Source organism: Podarcis erhardii, assembly GCF_964252035.2.
Source record: "Podarcis erhardii genome assembly, chromosome: Z".
In the NCBI taxonomy this organism is placed as follows: Eukaryota; Metazoa; Chordata; class Lepidosauria; order Squamata; family Lacertidae; genus Podarcis; species Podarcis erhardii.
Window position 1 is genome coordinate 25,082,504 of NC_138504.1, and position 17,829 is coordinate 25,100,332.

Consider the following 17,829-nt stretch of genomic DNA (forward strand, 5'->3'; position numbering starts at 1 on the left):
TCAGTTATACAACCTAGAAAAATGTGGTCTCACTTGCTGTTGTACATGAGAAAAGAAATATTGAAGCACAATTGTGAAGCAGGATAGTTTAGCTTCCATGGAAAGGGGATTAACAATGTCAGGATCCAAATAACTGCATCCAGAGTCTTCTGTGCATCTTGTGGGATCATGGATCCACCTTACCTCAGGCATGCAGTAGCTAAAGGACACACTGTTATGAGCCCACTGGGAGTCCTGGCTCAGGAGGCTTCCTATCCCTGTTTGCAATATGGAGGCAATAATAACTAAATTACATAGGAACACACACATGAAGGGTCACTCCATTTATCCATCTTAATCACTACTGCCAATTTCAATAGGTCCCAGGTTCAATCATTAGTATCTCCATGTAGGCCTGGCAATGTCCCCTTCCTGAAACCCTGGAAGGCTGCTGTAACTTTAGAGTTGGAAGAGACCACAAGGATCACCTAGTCCAGCCCCCTGCAATGCAGGAAACTTTTGCCCAATGTGGGTCCCCTGAAAGAGGCATATGGAGCACAATGCAACCCTTTTTGGAATCAAGTTAAAGTCTTCCTGCTTGCCCATTGTATTTTAGATGATACTTGGGTTGGTATTTTCCTCCTCTGTTGTTGTTTCCCCCCGTTTTAGTCTGGATGATGTGAAGCTTACCTGTTGTTTTCTATATCATGTTTATATGTTGTGTGAATAGTATTATTCACACCTTCGCACACCACCTCCTTGGAATAGTTTTCGTTGAAGAGCAGCCAAGGAACACTTTTGAATGAGTGAGTGAGTGAGTGAATAAATAAGTAAATAAAAGATTACAACAAAATAATCTGATTTGAAGTCTTTTGAACAGTGAGAATAACTAAATAAACCACCATCATCAGGAATGGCTTTGAAACTTTATCAGCATTGTTCACTTGTTATTCCCAGGGTGCTAACTGACATAACTCCTTCCTCGTTTTCAAATTCCTGCTATCAGGTGTTTTGAGCCACAGCCCCTGACCTCATTGGCTTCAACAATGTCTGGGAGCAGCTAGCCAAGCATATAAATGTAGAACAACCTAGCAAAGGGAGCCCCTTCCAGAAGCTATAAAGGTAAAGGGTAATGGGACCCCTGGCCGTTAGGTCCAGTCATGAACGACTCTGGGTTTGCAGCACTCATCTCGCTTTACTGGCCAAGGGAGCCCGACGTACAGTTTCCAGGTCATGTAGTAAGCATGACTAAGTTGCTTCTGGCGAACCAGAGCAGCGCACAGAAACACCGTTTACCTTCCTGCCGGAGCGGTACCTGTTTATCTACTTGCACTTTGAAGTGCTTTCGAACTGCTAGGTTGGCAGGAGCAGGGACTGAGCAACAGGAGCTCAGCCCGTCACGGGGATTCGAACTGCCAACCTTCTTATCAGCAAGCCCTAGGCTCTGTGGTTTAGACCACAGCGCCATCCGCATCCACAAGCTATAGGGAGCCCCAATGGACAAAGCCTCGAGTTAAACATGCAAATGAGTTCAGCAGCGGGTCGAGACCAGGGCACATAATTCTGCCCCTCCTTGCTGCAGTACTTAGCTAATTGGGAGCCACTGCTCTAAGAAAGAGGAAGAGATCCTGTGGCCCTCCAGTTGTTGCTGGACTACAGCTCTGATAATTCTTGACCACTGGCCGTGTTATCTGGAGATCATGGGAATAGGAGACTAGTAACATAAGGAGGGCACAGGCTCAACACCTCTGCTCTAAGAGCTATGTTGGTTCTAGGCTGTTGGCTTTAAGGATTAGAATGAGCACTTTTAATTTATTGGGCCCAGAAGTTTACCAACAACCAACACAATTAAGTGTTGAATTAGTTGTGAATGTCTGCCCATACATGCTGAAGGACAGGTTGCTGCCCACTTGCGCAGCAGGCTTCTGCTTCTACAAACTCTCTTTGCCCTGGTAACCACCAATGTTCCCTCCAAATCTGCTCCAGAGGGTTGGGAGTAATATTCAAAATACCGGAGCTTAATTGTTCCACAGAAATGTTTCTGTTTTGCAAGTTCTCTAGAAACAATAAATGGATTGCAATTGCAAATACAGTATTAGGCAAAGATGCCGGTTTCACAGTTTTTAGTTTTACCAGATCCAAGTAAAGTAACACGCTAAATTAGATCACGTTCTAGGGCATCAGGCTATTTCCCAAGAAAATTACCCTATGAAAAGTTCCCAGTTCAAAATCTTCCACATTACTGGGCTTAACTACTATATCAGACTGGCTAAACATGTATCTCATCCCAGGTGTGCTAAGTACAAATGCACATAGCCAACACCAAAATAACTGCAGCTTCAGTTAATTTTTTGAAAAGTATTGAGAAGGTTTATTAAACTAATAGCTTTTATGGAAAGATTCCAAACGGAACCCCCACACATACTTTTGCAAAAACAAAACAGTTTATGTCAACTAATCCCTTTTCTTGCAGTTTATGTGTGATCATAAACACAGATGTTGGTTGCATTGATACTAAGAGGTTGAGAAGCAATGCAGGTGGCATATTCCTTTGGCTAACTGGTTTTACTTCATTCTGGCTATCTCTTGCAACATTCTAAGCAAACAGGGTACTTTTTCTATTATTATTTATTAAATTTGTATGCTGTTCTTTACCTGCAAGTCTCTCTTTCTTTGCTGTTTTGTCTTCTTAACTGAGCATACTGTCAGGGGAAAACAGCCAACAGTTATACAGCCCATCTTTAACTGTCTAATCTCACATGAGGGTAAAGCACGGATCTAAAAGGAACATAAACAGGAAATTGGGCAAAGAGGCTGTCTGCAAGAGTCCCCCCCAAAAAAATACTGTTCTTAAAAAAGAATAACGGTAGAACTGTTATCTTAATGAAGCTCAAGGAACTCCTCCTCAAACACCAAATGGGTTTTCCATGCCATCTCCTTCCTCCCAGGATCCTCTAAATTCTGCACTATGGGTGCTAATTAGAGAATGTGTGATTCCCACAAGTTAAGTCACCTTTTCGCCTCCTATGGAGTGGCTGCCTGTAAACAAATCCATCTGAACATTTCTGTGTTGACAGGGAAAGGGAACTTATGGCCTTTCAAGTCTGACAGACTCCAACTCCCATCAGCCCCATCAGAAAATCCAATTGGTCAGGGAAACTGCAAGTTGGAAGTCCAATACTACCAAGCAAGACTCAAGGTTCTTGTATGAATTTACAAAGCCCTGAACAACTCAGGTTCACAGTACCATTTCAGCTCAATCACCAAGATCATCTGCAGGGGCTTCCACTGGTCATTTCCTGAGTTGGTGAGGCTCATTTGACAACAATGAGAAACTTTAGTGCCATTGGCCCAGTCCTGTGGAATACTCTGCCAACAGTGATTCAGCAAGCACCTTCTGTGCAAACTTTTGAATGCCTGTTGAAAGCTTTTCTATTCCACCAGGCCTATGCAGGCAATCAAGAATACATCCTTCCTCAATAGTTAATTGTTGTCTGTTTTTAACTTTTTAATATGGTATTATTGTACAGTTGTAAGTTTTATTGCTGTAAACTGCTTTGATAATAGTCTACTTTTCAGAGGCCAATCCTCTAATTTTAAGGGTTGTTGTAAGAGGATATTTAAAGCAGTTTTGTATTTGATGGACCAAGCAGTTTAAAGACCAAGAACCACAGGGGCGGGCAGCAGGTGGGGCCTTAAATTTACCCATCAACAGTTTCCACCGGTACAGCAGACTGAATGAGCACAAAGGTCAGTTTCCCCACTATAGTGAGATATATTACATTTCTACTTAAATTATAGCAACAATGTATATGTAAAAATGCAAATTCAGAAACAAACACACAAATTTTATGCAACAAAGTATCCTCTTTTTGGGGGGGCGGGGTATATTCATGCATTTCTACTTTTTTGAACAATGCAAAAGAGACCACCCCCTTTATTGCTGTTTTTGAGTTGGAAATAACTGGATGGTCTTTTTTATAATGCCTGAAGGATTCTGTCACTTTGATTTGTTTTGCCATCAATTAGCGATGCTGGATCTCTTTCTCTCTCTGTCTCACTCTCATTTTCAATAAACTGTGAAGTACATTCTGACTTGTCTCTAAAGGGATCACCCTTCTATTGTTTCATCTGCATTTATACCTCCTGCACTGGTGGGTGTGCCTCTGAGATACAGGTGTATTATTATTACCTGGACACTAATAACTATTATTTCAGGGCAAAGCAGCCCTTGTAGATCCATACATGTAATGCCAACAAATGCTTTAAATCAAGTACAGTGGTACCTCGGGTTACATACGCTTCAGGTTACAGACTTCGCTAACCCAGAAATAGTGCTTCAGATTAAGAACTTTGCTTCAGGATGAGAACGGAAATCGTGCTCCAGCAGCACGGCAGCAGCAGGAGGCCCCATTAGCTAAAGTGGTGCTTCAGGTTAAGAACAGTTTCAGGTTAAGAACAGACCTCTGGAACGAATTAAGTACTTAACCCGAGGTACCACTGTAATGCTAAAACAAATAGGTCTATAACAGAGCAGCCAGAACACATTAAAAAAACAAAAACATATCTGGGCCACATTGTGTAAATGGTTTATTGTGCTGTATATTCATTTTTTAAAAATGATTCTGTGCTCATTATGAGTTACAATCTAAATTACTTAGGGTGATATGATATCCACCACTGGCCATACACAGGATATACCCCGATATCAAGGAACTTTACTTGCTTACATCCGCTGATTTCAATGAGTCTACTCTGAGTTGGATGCAATCCTAAATCGATAAAAACAGAATTCAATGGATATACAGTGGTACCTTGGGTTATGAATTTAATTTGTTCTGGAGGTCCGTTCTTAACCCGAAACCATTCTTAACCTGAGGCACACTTTTGCTAATGGGGCCTCCTGCTGCCACCGTGCGATTTCTGTTCTCATCCTGGGTCAAAGTCCTCAACCCGAGGTACTACTTCCAGTTTAGCGGAGTTTGTAACCCAAAGCGTTTGTAACCCAAGGTACCACTGTACATATACTGTCCAACTCCCTACATACAATGTGATTGTCCATCTGTGACAGGCATTTTAATTTTTTTCCCAATATGGGAATCTCTCTCCCCACCCCTGTTGCACTCACTAACACACGTGTGTGTGTGTGTGTGTGTGTGTGTGTGTGTGCTCAGACAAAATGTCTGTGTGAAATATCTTACTCTTTTGTGAAAAATATATGCCACGTGTGGAATTCCATAGATGTGAGTGTTCTTTGTTTCATTGGGGTGCCCCGCAAAGTCTTGCTGTTTTGCATGAGAAGCAGCACATCAGCTTTCAGTTTCTTTGGGCTGCTTCATTAAGTGGTACCTATTGTTGAGCACTACTGAAGAACCTCTGCCACTCAGGCTCCAGCACCAGCAAAATAAAAACTGATATGCAAGTGAGAATTTCATTACTGAGCTGCAGAGTAAGAGAGATGAAATAGCATGCAGTTGGACTGGATAGTTATTTGAATGAACCCTCAAAATCTGTTAATGGATAATGTACAAAGAGCTGACTTACTTCAGCAGTTTATCTTCACCACACAATAATGAACTGAGATGCAGAAAAGCATGGAAGAACTTTGGTGGGAGCTAATGGAAATAACTATTTCCAACTGCCCTTTCCCACACTGAATCATCCACCAAAGAAATGACCACAGCTGCCCTTGTGAATGCATCTGGTTGCTGGACCGGCCCAGGTGCAAGACAATATGGTGCCAGCTTCCCCTACTCCATGGAGAAAACTTAAGCTGACTTGGGCCACATTAATACTGTACCATGCACTTAAAGCACTTTGATTCCACTTTAAACAGCCACAGCTTCCCCCAAAAGAATTATGTGAGCTGTATTTCATTAAGAGTACAAAGGGTTGTTACACCTCACTGAGCTAGAGCTCCCAGAATTCTTTGAGGGAAGCCAGACCATGATTATTTGAAGTGGTATCACAGAGCTTTGAATGTATGGTGGGCACAAGCAAGATTCCACAATGGTAATGAGACAAAGCCCTCTACACCTGAGGGCATTAAGCTAGCTTAGGAGGCACAGGTTCCTCCTGTCCTACCCTCCCAGACCTGTCTTGGTGTGGGGCTCCCCCATCACATCCTGTTCTTGTTTTGGGGAGAGAGCTGCCCATATTTCCACTGAAATAGAAATGCTGGATGCCTTAAAAGTCAACCTGACCTATAATTCTCAAATTTCTTCTTAGTGTTTAAAATGGCAATCAGATTCTGAACATTACGAAACCAAAAAACTCTCCAAAGTGCCTCTTCAAGTCAAGATCTACTTTGTTTTCAATGGTAGCTGCAACAATAGCATGAATACCACAAATGCATCCACAAGAGAACAACATAATTGCCCCTACAAATAAAATTACTCCTCTATATTGCAGTCAACAAAATGTTCTCCTCGATGGCTGGTCCTAAAAGCTATCCTAGAAAGGCAAGGTAGAAATAAAATAAATAAATAAATAATGTATGAGACAAAGTAAAATTAAGCACTCCGGAATCCTATTTAGTTTCAGCAGTAGTGAGAGTTAAGTAAATTAGTGGGAGTTGATGCCTCAGTTTCAGCACAAAGGTGAATATTTTGTTGTCTTGTTATGGCTATCTCTGATATTGTTTAGAGGAAAGTACAAATTAAACAAAAACTTACAGGAAGAAAAACAAATCCTTCCACTCCCTACCACCAGGCAAGTATAAAATCACCATATTAAAAATGATCATACCATACCTTTCAGCAAAGTCTGGACATGAAAAAGGGTTGTTATTCTCACCACTGACCTCTAATTTTTTCCTCTAACCTAAGCAGAACGCAGAGCTATCCAGCAGGGGGAAGATGTTTAAAGCATTTTGGCAAGACAATAATGTTCATCCCACATGCCCATCTGGATTTCAATGACATTGGGGGTGACGATGCAGTCAACTTTTATCATCATCAACAGTGAATTCCATAATTAATCATTAAACAATAACCTCAATGAGCATAAGCCTAGCTATGTCTCCAAAGGCATGTCAACCTATTTTTCTATTTGCTTGATAATGTCCCAAAACAGTTCTCTCATTCATTCTAGAGAGGTCATGATAGTCTCTTTAGATATACTAGTCTCTTTGGGCCAAAACCATCAGATAATCTTGTGGCAACTTGAATGATTAACAGATTTACAGAACAATTGTGTACATGACCACTCAGAAGTAAGTCACACCGAACTGCTGGTTGGAGCTGGCTGCAGGTGCAGTCGAAAACATCTGGTGCATATCAGATTGGCAAAGACTGGTATCAAAGATAAACTGAGCAACTGGTGGTGTGATCACCTTCCTAGTTTTGTCATGCTGATTGACTGATGTATCCTACAAGGCAAAAAAAATCTTCAGATGCAGAGCTGGCCCAAAGCACTCAGATGTGTACCGTTTGTTGAGCAGACACTTATGTTGTAATTTTTCCTGGAAATAATGACAGTGAATGTCAACGCAACATGGGTCATGCTGGTCAGTGGTGCCAGCATTATAAGAGAAAATCAATTGTTTGTATATTTACTTTAGCTGATTAGTAGATAGCCTAAGTCAGACACTCTAAATTCACTGAGGATAAGACTATCAACAGCTATAAGCAACAATGATTATGCGGAAGCCCAGAGCACAAGAGTCTGCAGGAATTTTTCTGGGTGGGCAGGCACAGTAAACCACTGAGAGGAGGGGACCAGGGTAGCTTCTCACACAAAAAATTGAAATAAATAGTGCCTGTGAATTTTGCCTCATATCTCAGGTTCTACAAATGCTTGTTGTTGTTGTTTAGTCGTGTCCGACTCTTCGTGACCCCATGGACCAGAGCATGCCAGGCACTCCTGTCTTCCACTGCCTCCCGCAGTTTGGTCAGATTCATGTTTGTAGCTACAAATGCTAGAAATATTTAAAATACTCTTTAAAAAAGGAAAAGAAAGCTGGTGAATCTGAGTTTTATGGCTCACTGAGTGAGGATTCCCTACCTATGCTCATCATGGATGGTGATTTCTTAGAGGCAATATGTCACTGAATGTCATTTTCTGAGAAGCAAAGATGGAAGAGGTCATGATTGCATGCGGTCTTTCCAGAGATATCTGAATGGAAAACAGGACTATTAACTGACTGGTCCTTTTTATGTTCTGAAATCTTCTCCCAGCTCAGTACTCTGGGCAACTGCCTGGGCCACCCACCCCTAACTTTGAAACCCCTTGAAATAATCCAATTCTGAAACCTAGTGTGAATTGCGTTTTTGCTGCACACGGAAGCTGGAACTCAAGTTATGTTGATGCAAGAGAAAGTTGATGGGAGGGGGCACAGGGAGAGGGAGGGCAGAGAGTCGCTTACCACATACTCTCCCTGTTGAGTTCTGTGTAACTGCCCATGTTGCTATTGCTGGCAAAGCAACTGCCTGCTGTTTTCTGACCTTTTGCTCTTCTAGAGATAGAAATGGGAATTGTCTGAGACGTGGAATAACTTCCTGCAATTGTGTTAGCGAGGGCTGGTCTGACTTGATAGATAGCTGTGTCTGTTGGGCCTGCTTTTGAGAGGAGAAACTACTTGTTGGGTGACTAATTGGAAAGAAACATTAGGTGGCCCGCAGGAGGGCAAAATGTATAAAAGAGAAGCCTGCTGATAAAAACTGTGCAAGGAAGGGGTGGTCTCCACTACAGCCCACTTTTGTAATTCACCCAAGATATGGGAGGGGGAAAACCTTGGCTGTGTGTACACAGTCTGACACTGAAGTTCTGAATTTAGAGACTGTAAATCATTTTTCTTGGATTCTTTTTTGGCTGTTTCCTAGCAGACCTAAAAGAGATTGTTCTTTTGAAAACATAGGGTAAAAGAGAATACAAGAGAACAAATCATGAGAATGATTTCTTCCCAAGAGCACCATCACTGTCATTTTAAAAACAACTCTACTGGACAGTGGATACAGACACCACTTTAGTACATGATGGGTGTTTTGTAAATGCTATAGTTTGAGTACCCACGCTACATTCTCTGAGGAGATAGGTCCTATGTGCCTTGGGGGGGGGGTGTCTGTGTGTGATCCAGACAAAGAGTTTAGGAGAGGGTGTTTCTGAAAGAGAGAGAGTTTGGGGTTGATCCTTGCAGAAAGAGGGGGAAAATTGTTTTGGAGGTGATCCTGAGAAATATTTTGATTCTGAGAAAGAGGACAAGGCAGCAATTTTATGAAAGGCTGCTCCCGATGGCAGCCATTTTGTGGCGGTGCCCACATCACTTTTTCGGAATTCCAAATGTACCCACAGACCCCAGAAGGTTGGGAGCCCCTGTTACAGCCCCTGTATGGCTATGTGGTAGGGCATATTTTATCCCAACCATGCTAACGCCACAATTTCCAGTTCCTCATGAAACATGGTAAAAGTCACCGTTCTATGCAGCTGAATGCCCATGATAACATCTCTTCCAGTGATTCCAGTGGTACACTGTGGTGAGTGTGAAAGTGGCTTCCTCGTGGTAAATGGTCCTCTAAGTTGCATCACTATCTTCAATACTTCAGAAGAACAATCACATATGCACACTAATTTTTGACAGGAAGAGTTTTAGTAAGAAACAAAATTACAAAAAGGTGAACATGAGGAATGATGTGCAGGACACAAAAAGAAGCAGAGATGCTTCCTTTACATCCTATTGCTTACATGTATTTATTTTTTCACCACTTTTAAGTATTTTGCATATCCAATCTAGCTGAGCATGCTATTTTCAAAAGAGTTTGTTATTATGACATATTAGAATTCTATGAATGAACCAAAAGGACTGTTCTGTATTATCCTTTCTTACCTCTCCCCAAAGTCACTTTTACTTACGCACAGTCACACACTGTTGCTTGAGGTATTCCAAGTTTATCTGCCATAGGGCACTTCTGCACCCTTTCAGAGTGTGCACCTCTATAAATGAAATGAAACCACGTTTTGCCATTGGTTTGCAGTGCAAAGCAGGGCCAGTGGGCCTCATGTTCCCCACAGCATTCTGTAAATGTCAGAACCACCAGCGGGGCTTCCCCACAGAGCTCAAGGCCCTGGGTGCTAAATAACGGGTGACTGTACATGATGATTGATCCCATGAAGGTTAAATAATGACTCACAACCCTGTGTAGTCTCAGCTCACAGCTCAAAAAGATTTTCCAGGAGGTTTTTAACCCTGAACTTGACATGTGTCACAAACAGGCAGAAGTCCTCACAAGACGGAACACCACACCTAAACAGCCAACTCATGGTGATTTCACCACAACACCACCATATCAATGCAGCAGTCCCATTTTCAGTGCCACCCATAAAACAGAGGATTCCTTCACTGAATAATACAGGGTGCTACACTAGTGTTCTTTGTAACATCGGAGGTAAACAGCAACACCAACGCAACCAGCACAGCAGCCGCCCTCAGAGAGGAACAGACTTTATAAACAAGTAATAGCAAATCAAGTGCTCGTTTTGTATAACTAAATCAACAGAAAAAAGGAAGTAAACAAAGAGGTATTCTGAGTAAAGAGCACAACTCAAGAGAGTATTTGGATCATTAACCTTTAAAGCAGTTAGTGGCATTTAACAGAGCCTGCTAGCGCAGGTTTCAGTTCTTTAAAAAGAACATTACAAATTATGCAGCTAAATGCCCACCTACAACTCTAGATCGAAGCTGCTCCATTTCGACAAAAGAAATTCTCCTTCAGGATCAAGGTGACTTTTTAACTAAAGTGTTTGGGCAGGCTTTTTTTTAATTATTATTTGAGCCGTACTACAAATTCCCAACATCCTGATTCAGATTAACTCATATTGATGACAACTCACAGTCACTGAAGAGGCCATATATCTTAGGCCCATCTAAGTTCAGTATGGTTTATATCTGTCTTCTCCAACCTGGGGTCCCCCAATTTTGTTAGAGTACAACTCCAAGCATCCTTGACAATTGGCTATACTGATGGAAACTGTAGTCCAAAATATTTGAAGGGCACCAGTTTGGCCTAGAGAAAGAAATGGGCAGTAATGAAGGGGACATAGAGAAGTGGGCCCAGTCAGATGCAAGCATCTTATTTTTTATGTTTGCCAACAATTAATTCTCTATGTGCTAGCTGCCTCTTATTTAGTGATTTCTCAAGGATAGAATGATGTATCTTGTTATTCTGTGGATTTTAAAAAGTCATTTTTTTGCCATTTTTGAAAACTGACTTATAAGATACCAGAGACCAAGGGCAATGCAGACCCCTCCGACTTTGCTTGAGTTTGGGGGTTGTTTGTGATTTATATGACCAAACCAATCACATGGTTGGCACATTCCTACTAAATATGATTTTATTTGGCAACATTTGTGATTACTTGATATGTTTTGTACACCATGGAATATATTTTATGCTATTCATTCTTTTTAAACCCTTAAAAAATAATATGGTTATTTTATTATCTTGTTTTTCTCCTCCTCTTGTCTGTTTGAGTATTTTAAGTTGGATATTTTGTTTGTACCATTTGCAAACCTTTTTTTTTTCAGTTATGTTTTAGCAGTGTGCACTGCCTTGGTACTTTCAGATATGGTGGTAAAGTACTTCTATAACAACTAAAATAAATAAATAAATAAACAAACAAACAAACAAACAAACAAACAAACCAATATTTTATCCCCCCCAAAAATTGTTTAGAAATACTAACAATCAGGAACCATGAAGAAACAGCTCAGCAACAAAATATCATCATATTTCTCTTTACTTTTCTCTCTCTCTTGTTTCAGTCAACAGGCCTTTTTTCAGTCCCCTTTTGTGAACCAAGGTTTGCAAATTACAATGCTGCTGCCCACAAGACCATATATTAACCCTGATCTTCATAATTTCTATTTGCGACCTTACCTGCTATTAATATTTTTTTTCAAACTGAAATGTACTTTGGGAGGGGTTTCATTGTATTATTCACCATTATATAAGAAACCAAGTTACTCCAAACAGTGGTGAACGATTCTGATTTAGTTGGCCTTTGATGACACCAATGTGATGATGACTAAGCTTCTCTGCAATTGCTATCTACCAGCAATCTATGGACAACACGACCTTTTGCAATTATGTGTCGCAAGTCTAGCTGCAACCAGCGAGAAACACACAGTGTCTTTTGGTCTCACACATGTGCTATATCCTCTTCAAAACAGAAAGCAATCATCGTTTTGGAGTTCTCACAATTATTTGTCCTATCACAGACAATTCTCACAGCATTCTAATCTAGACCCTCTCTACCTGCAGACATTCCACAACAAAAGATGCATACAAGTCCCCTGGATTAAAACCTCAGATTTCTGAGCAACAATTTGCTTCTTAAAAGAAAAGCTTCAAAGCCTAATCCTCACAAAAAAAATTCCCCTGCCCAAGGCCAGCATGCTTTCCAAATAGGCAGCTGAGGCAGACTGAAATCTGTCATCCACTTTCAGACGGCGGCTTGCTTGGGGGGGGGGTGTACTTATTTCACTGAACGATTGGCAAAAAAAAGATCTTTGAGGTAAAGTCAAATTGTATGCATGTTAATCACAGGTCCACAGTGACCTCCTAGCTCCTTCATAAGCTGTTGCCATTTTGAAATTGGTCCAGAAGGCCACTTATAGTTGAGGGAAAGTCCGCAGAGCTGTTGTTTATCCACAGTCATTTTATTGCGGTTCAAATTTGAGCCCCATATGCATTATATACCTAAAGCAGCTTTAAATGGCCATGGTGTTAATCTAAGATTTAAGAGTCCTGAGCTGTAGTTTGTTAAGGGTGTTGAAAGACCCCTATTCCCCTCACAGAGCTACAATTCCCACAGCTCTCTGGGAAGACAAGACTCACTGCTAAACCATTCTGGAAATTGTAGCTCTGTGAGGGTGGTCTCTTAACAACTCTAATCGCCCTCAACAAACTATGGTTCCTAAAACTCTCTGGGCAAGTCACAACTGTTTCAAGTCATATAATTGTGCTTAAAATGTATAGTGCATATGGCCCCCTGGCTTTTCTGCAAAACCAGCCATACATTTAGCAATTGTAGACACATTCAAGCGTAAAGTGACTTAAGAGGTAAAAATCTGGAGAAAGCAGGCTAGCATATTTTCAGAGCAGGTCAGAGGCTTATCTTCATACCTCCACCTCTGGTATAGATTCTGCTTTCTCCCACCCACCTCAGCTTACCTGATCCTCCTACTGGTGTCATGTGAGTCCTTGTCTTACTATACCTGTGCCTCTGTCTCCTCCAAGACACAGATATCTCCCAGTACCTAACAAGGAGGTTAGGTAACTGACATCTAAAGATTAAAGATACACTCTGGAGCCTTATCAATGCCATCTTTCCACTGCTATCACAGCCACCATGGTTATGACTCATGTCTAGAGTCGCCAGCTATTAACACTTTGCTCTATCTAGCTATTTCTGGAATTGAGGGGCCTAAATGAGAAAGGCAGCATATTTCTGCCAGTGTAACTATAGAAATCACATCAACAAACAACAGCAAGCTGGTCTTGAGGGTCAAGGAAATAACAAGCTTGAAATAGCTAGTTGTTTAAAAAAAGAAAAGAAAATACCCCTCATTGCATTAATGATACGAGGAAGAGAAAAATCCCACAATAATATCAGGTACAAGGAACATGGCTGTACTATGTAAAACATGCAATATAGTGTGGTCAGTGTATCTGGTCAATAATCAACACCCCCCTGCCCCCCCCCAAGCCTCAGATTCCATAACCAGGAATATTTTTCATTTCATCCTGCTCCTCTTGGACCAAACTGGAGTTAATAATATGCAAGAGGCACCAATGTTTGTAACCTGCTTTAAAAAACAAAAGAAGACTAATATGCTCTGCATGTGCTATTATTCTAACCCAAGGCTAAATCCTTGCATTAACAAGAAACATGGTGCTACTTCAGATATAAGCCCTTACTTATATAGTATTAATTGTTAGGATTATTCTATGTACTTAGGGATTATTTGAGTAAGTGGTTTATAACAGTTCTTAATGAAACAATTAAAACAAAACACTGTGGTAAGAGGCAAAAATGTCCCATTTTCAAAATTTGTATTAATCACATCATTTTCAAATATGGAAAATGATGTGATTTCAATGTTCTATCTGTTGTGGAAATGCTGTAACAATTTTCATAGCCTGGACACTGAGCGAGACCTAAGCATTACTATACATGTTTTACACGTATAGTCAATTATTTTGACTACAGATGGGAAATCTTTTGCCCTCCAGATCTTTCTGGAATACAACTCCCATCGTCTTTGGCCAATGACCACGCTGGCCGGGGCTGATAGATATTGGGGTTTAACAACATCTGGCAGACCAAAGGTTCCTCACCCCATGTTTAGAGCCTTTCAGTATCATATGTGATATATAGAAATAAAAAAAGAAATATTTATTTCTGCTTACTCACACAAGGACTTGCCAAGAGAACATTTATCCACATATTCATACATAGAAACAACATTCAGCTACTTTGAAAAATCCCTCCTGTTGCTTTCTGTAAATTTGCTACCCGGCATAAATAAATAAAATATAGAATAGAACAGAACAGAACAGAACAGAATGCTAAGAGTTAAAACAAACCCTCTCATTAATTACAGATCATAAGTATCTGGAATAAAGCCCCAATAAGCTGTTTCCTTTTTAAAGCAAAAAAAGATACATAGGTCTGTGGAGTTTTGGTATGTAATAGCTTTCTGTTAAGAAACTTGCTATTCTGAAGCTTACTGCAGAATATTTTAAAGTATATTTATCTAGGTTTTGTGGGTGCTCTTTTTAGTTTTTCACAGGGTTGTGTAATACAATATGTATCAGTTCTCAGCTCCTCCCTAAATTTGCCACTGTTATATCTGATAGGCTTTATTTGAGGAAGGCAGAAATTCAATAGGAAAAGCTTTCTTTCACACTTCCACATCTGAGAAAGACCTTTGCCTCTTGAATTTGTCTTACACGCAAAGGACTGAAGGGAAAGAATTTGAAATTCTTTGAACTCTGTTCAAAGTGACTCCAGCTGAGATGTGATAGGCCCGTTGCCTTGGACCCTCCCAACAGCCCTTGCCTCAGGATGCAGGCACGTCAACAAGCACTTCTTGGAACCGTAAGTACAGACTTCCATGGAAGTGCTTTTGCTGTAACAATTGATAAAATGATGCTGAAGTGGGGGGGGTGTTGCTTCCTCGGAACTCCTCCTTCAGAAGCCAATACTTCCAAATAATTTACTCTTAAAATTGCTGTCTCACTCAGATTCATTTCTGATAAGCTAACTCTCCACTTTTCTTCTTTCTCTACATCTGCATAGTCTGCATTACGTTGCTACAGAAACTCTGAAAAGAGTTCCCTTCTGGACACAATGATGACTGCAGAAAATGGAATATATATATATATATATATATATATATATATATATATATATATATGAGAATGACATCATAGCCTATTTGTTTAAACAAACCAAGCACAAAGCATTACTGGATTTTGTACTTAACAGAACTGAACACTGGAGAAGGGAGTCAACTCAAACATAGGTCGTAGGAAGATCTCTGCAGCCACAGCTGGGAAAGATTCCTGTCTCAAACTCTGGACAGCCACTGCCAGGAAGTGCTGACAATACTGGGCTAGATGGGCCAATGCTTAATGTTCCTAGAAATAAAGAATAAAGAACAAGCAGCAAAAGAGAGGGCAACCACACACTCTCAAAATGGAGGTCTGAAGCTAATTTTACTGTGGACATCACTTTGGCCGTGAACAGTTACTTCTGTTATTGAACTTTCCATCCAAGAATCTTTGTTTCTGGATACTATCAAAGGGGGTGGAGGGAGAGAAACAATGGATGATATCCAACATTAGTCATGCTCAGAATATACCCAATGGGTCTGTTCTACCTATGACTCAGCTGGATATCACCCAATGCTCCAGTAATTATTTTGTTGGGTTTCTCTCTCTCTCTCTCTCTCTCACACACACACACACACACAGCATCCTAAACAGGATATGAATTCAGATAAGAACAATGAAGTCCTCCTAATTTTTTATACACACACACACACACACACACACACACGGCTTTCTTGTTCTACAATTTTATTTTTGCTTTTGTAAAGTGAATGGCAATAGAGCAGGTCTTTGTTTTAAAAAATACACCAAACCCACAATAAGATACTTGTTGTGTGCAACTAACCACAACCATCAAAAGGAAATGGGCTGCAGTTTTCAACACCTGTGGTTGGAAAACAAAATGACCAGCTGGCAATAGGAGAAAAGGGTTTTAAAAGTGAACAGATTTGGGGAGACCAACCTGTAGTTGTTTTAATGGTGCTTATAGGTTTCGCTTAAAGCAGAGATTCCCCCACAAAATTGAAAATTGCTGGGGGTCTTGACAGACCACTTAATGATTTTTGTGCCTGTTGTAGCAATTGTAATGTGCTGTGCTTGATGCTGCATGATTTTTAAATGTATTTTGTTGTTTCTTTAATTTCTTATGGAATTCAAATTGCAATACAACACAAACAACACAAGAAATAAATGAATCAACACAAATACAGTTAAAATCAATATGAATACTTAATAATGGATGTGCCATTTCCTGTCTTCAGCCACAGATCCAAAGACACACCAAGTGCCATGAATGAAGCTTGTAGCCTAACTTGGATGGTTTTGAAGATTAACTTGGGGGAAAGACAGCAGACTCAGCTATACAGCTGCAAATAAAATGTTTTATGTGTGTCTTAAGTACAATATACAATGTGACACTAGATAGTGATGGTGAGCCTTATGGAAAATTCAAAGCATTTTTAAAAACATTTTTTAAAAAAGCATTTTCAAAGCAGTTTTAATATGTGGCTAGATTTCGTCTGTTATAAGAAAGTGAGACAACTCATTTAGTTATATTTTTAATAAATTTGAATGTAAGTATCTTAAATGACTCTAGCTCCTCCATCTGAGAGAAGATTAAGCAAAGGTTGAGATGCTTTTGTAGCCTCCCATAGTGTAAAGTAATTGTTGCCTACTATTATTTGGCCCTGGTCCAGGAACAGGGATCCATGCACAGAAACAAGGATTTGCACAATGATTTTTCCAAGCAGCCTGCAATTGAGGGAAGGCCCCTTGTATCTTGAATCACCGAGGGATGGGTCTCAGCTGTAGTGCACCTGCAATATGCACAGATCACTGATCAATAACAGCAGCTCTCTGACGGTGCTGATCATGTCAGGCTGAGGGAGGACTGGAGGAGAGAAGCTGAACTACTCCCTTTCTGAGTGGATGATCAATATTGTCAGAGATGACAGAGCTGATCTGTACAGTGGCACGGAACAGAATGAGAGACTTTTATGACCCGGATATGGTAAAAATCTATTTTAAATATATTGATTGAGAGCATTCCCAGGGCTGGCGTCAGGGCAGGCATTGTTGGGCAGCTGTTGAGGCCCCCATGGGGGAGCACTGCAACCCCCAGAGCCCCCTGGTCCTGCTCTTCTCCTTTGCACCATTACTACTAGCTTATCAGTCCTCTCTGAGCATTCAAGAGCTAATACAGATTGGACAAGTGAACAGACTGCAGTGACAGGAGATGAGCCCATGCAGGGAAATGCCTAAGTATCCCCCAAGTCTGAGGGACCCCCCAAACTGCATCAGCCCCTGAGATCCTCCCCCACCCCCACACTTTGTAACCAGCTTGCTCTTTGAATTGACAATCACAGCTGAACTGGGCAGAAACAAACTCTTGTTAGGGACATAGGAGGAGCCTTCTGGAATCAGGCCAGAGGCTCATTTGGTCCAGAATCTTGATTTCCACAAGGGTGACCCAGATGCCTCTGGGAATCCTGCAAGCAGGCCTGAGTATAACAGCAAT

At 40.8% G+C, this 17,829-nt stretch overlaps 1 protein-coding gene across 3 annotated transcripts in view; it reads right to left on the reverse strand.

The window, feature by feature from the left end:
* The window catches only part of GAB3 (GRB2 associated binding protein 3), an 81,738-nt gene that overhangs the window by 43,672 nt on the left and 20,237 nt on the right, over nucleotides 1-17,829 (reverse strand). Inside the window, exon 1 of one of the 3 annotated variants that reach the window (XM_081847018.1) lies at nucleotides 10,107-10,298. The exons of the other annotated variants lie outside the window; for them this stretch is intronic. Within the exon in view, the coding sequence (XP_081703144.1) occupies nucleotides 10,107-10,175 (69 nt within the window). The 5' untranslated portion in view covers nucleotides 10,176-10,298. Of the gene's footprint in view, nucleotides 1-10,106; nucleotides 10,299-17,829 lie in introns of those variants that run through there. 3 annotated transcript variants of the gene reach the window in all.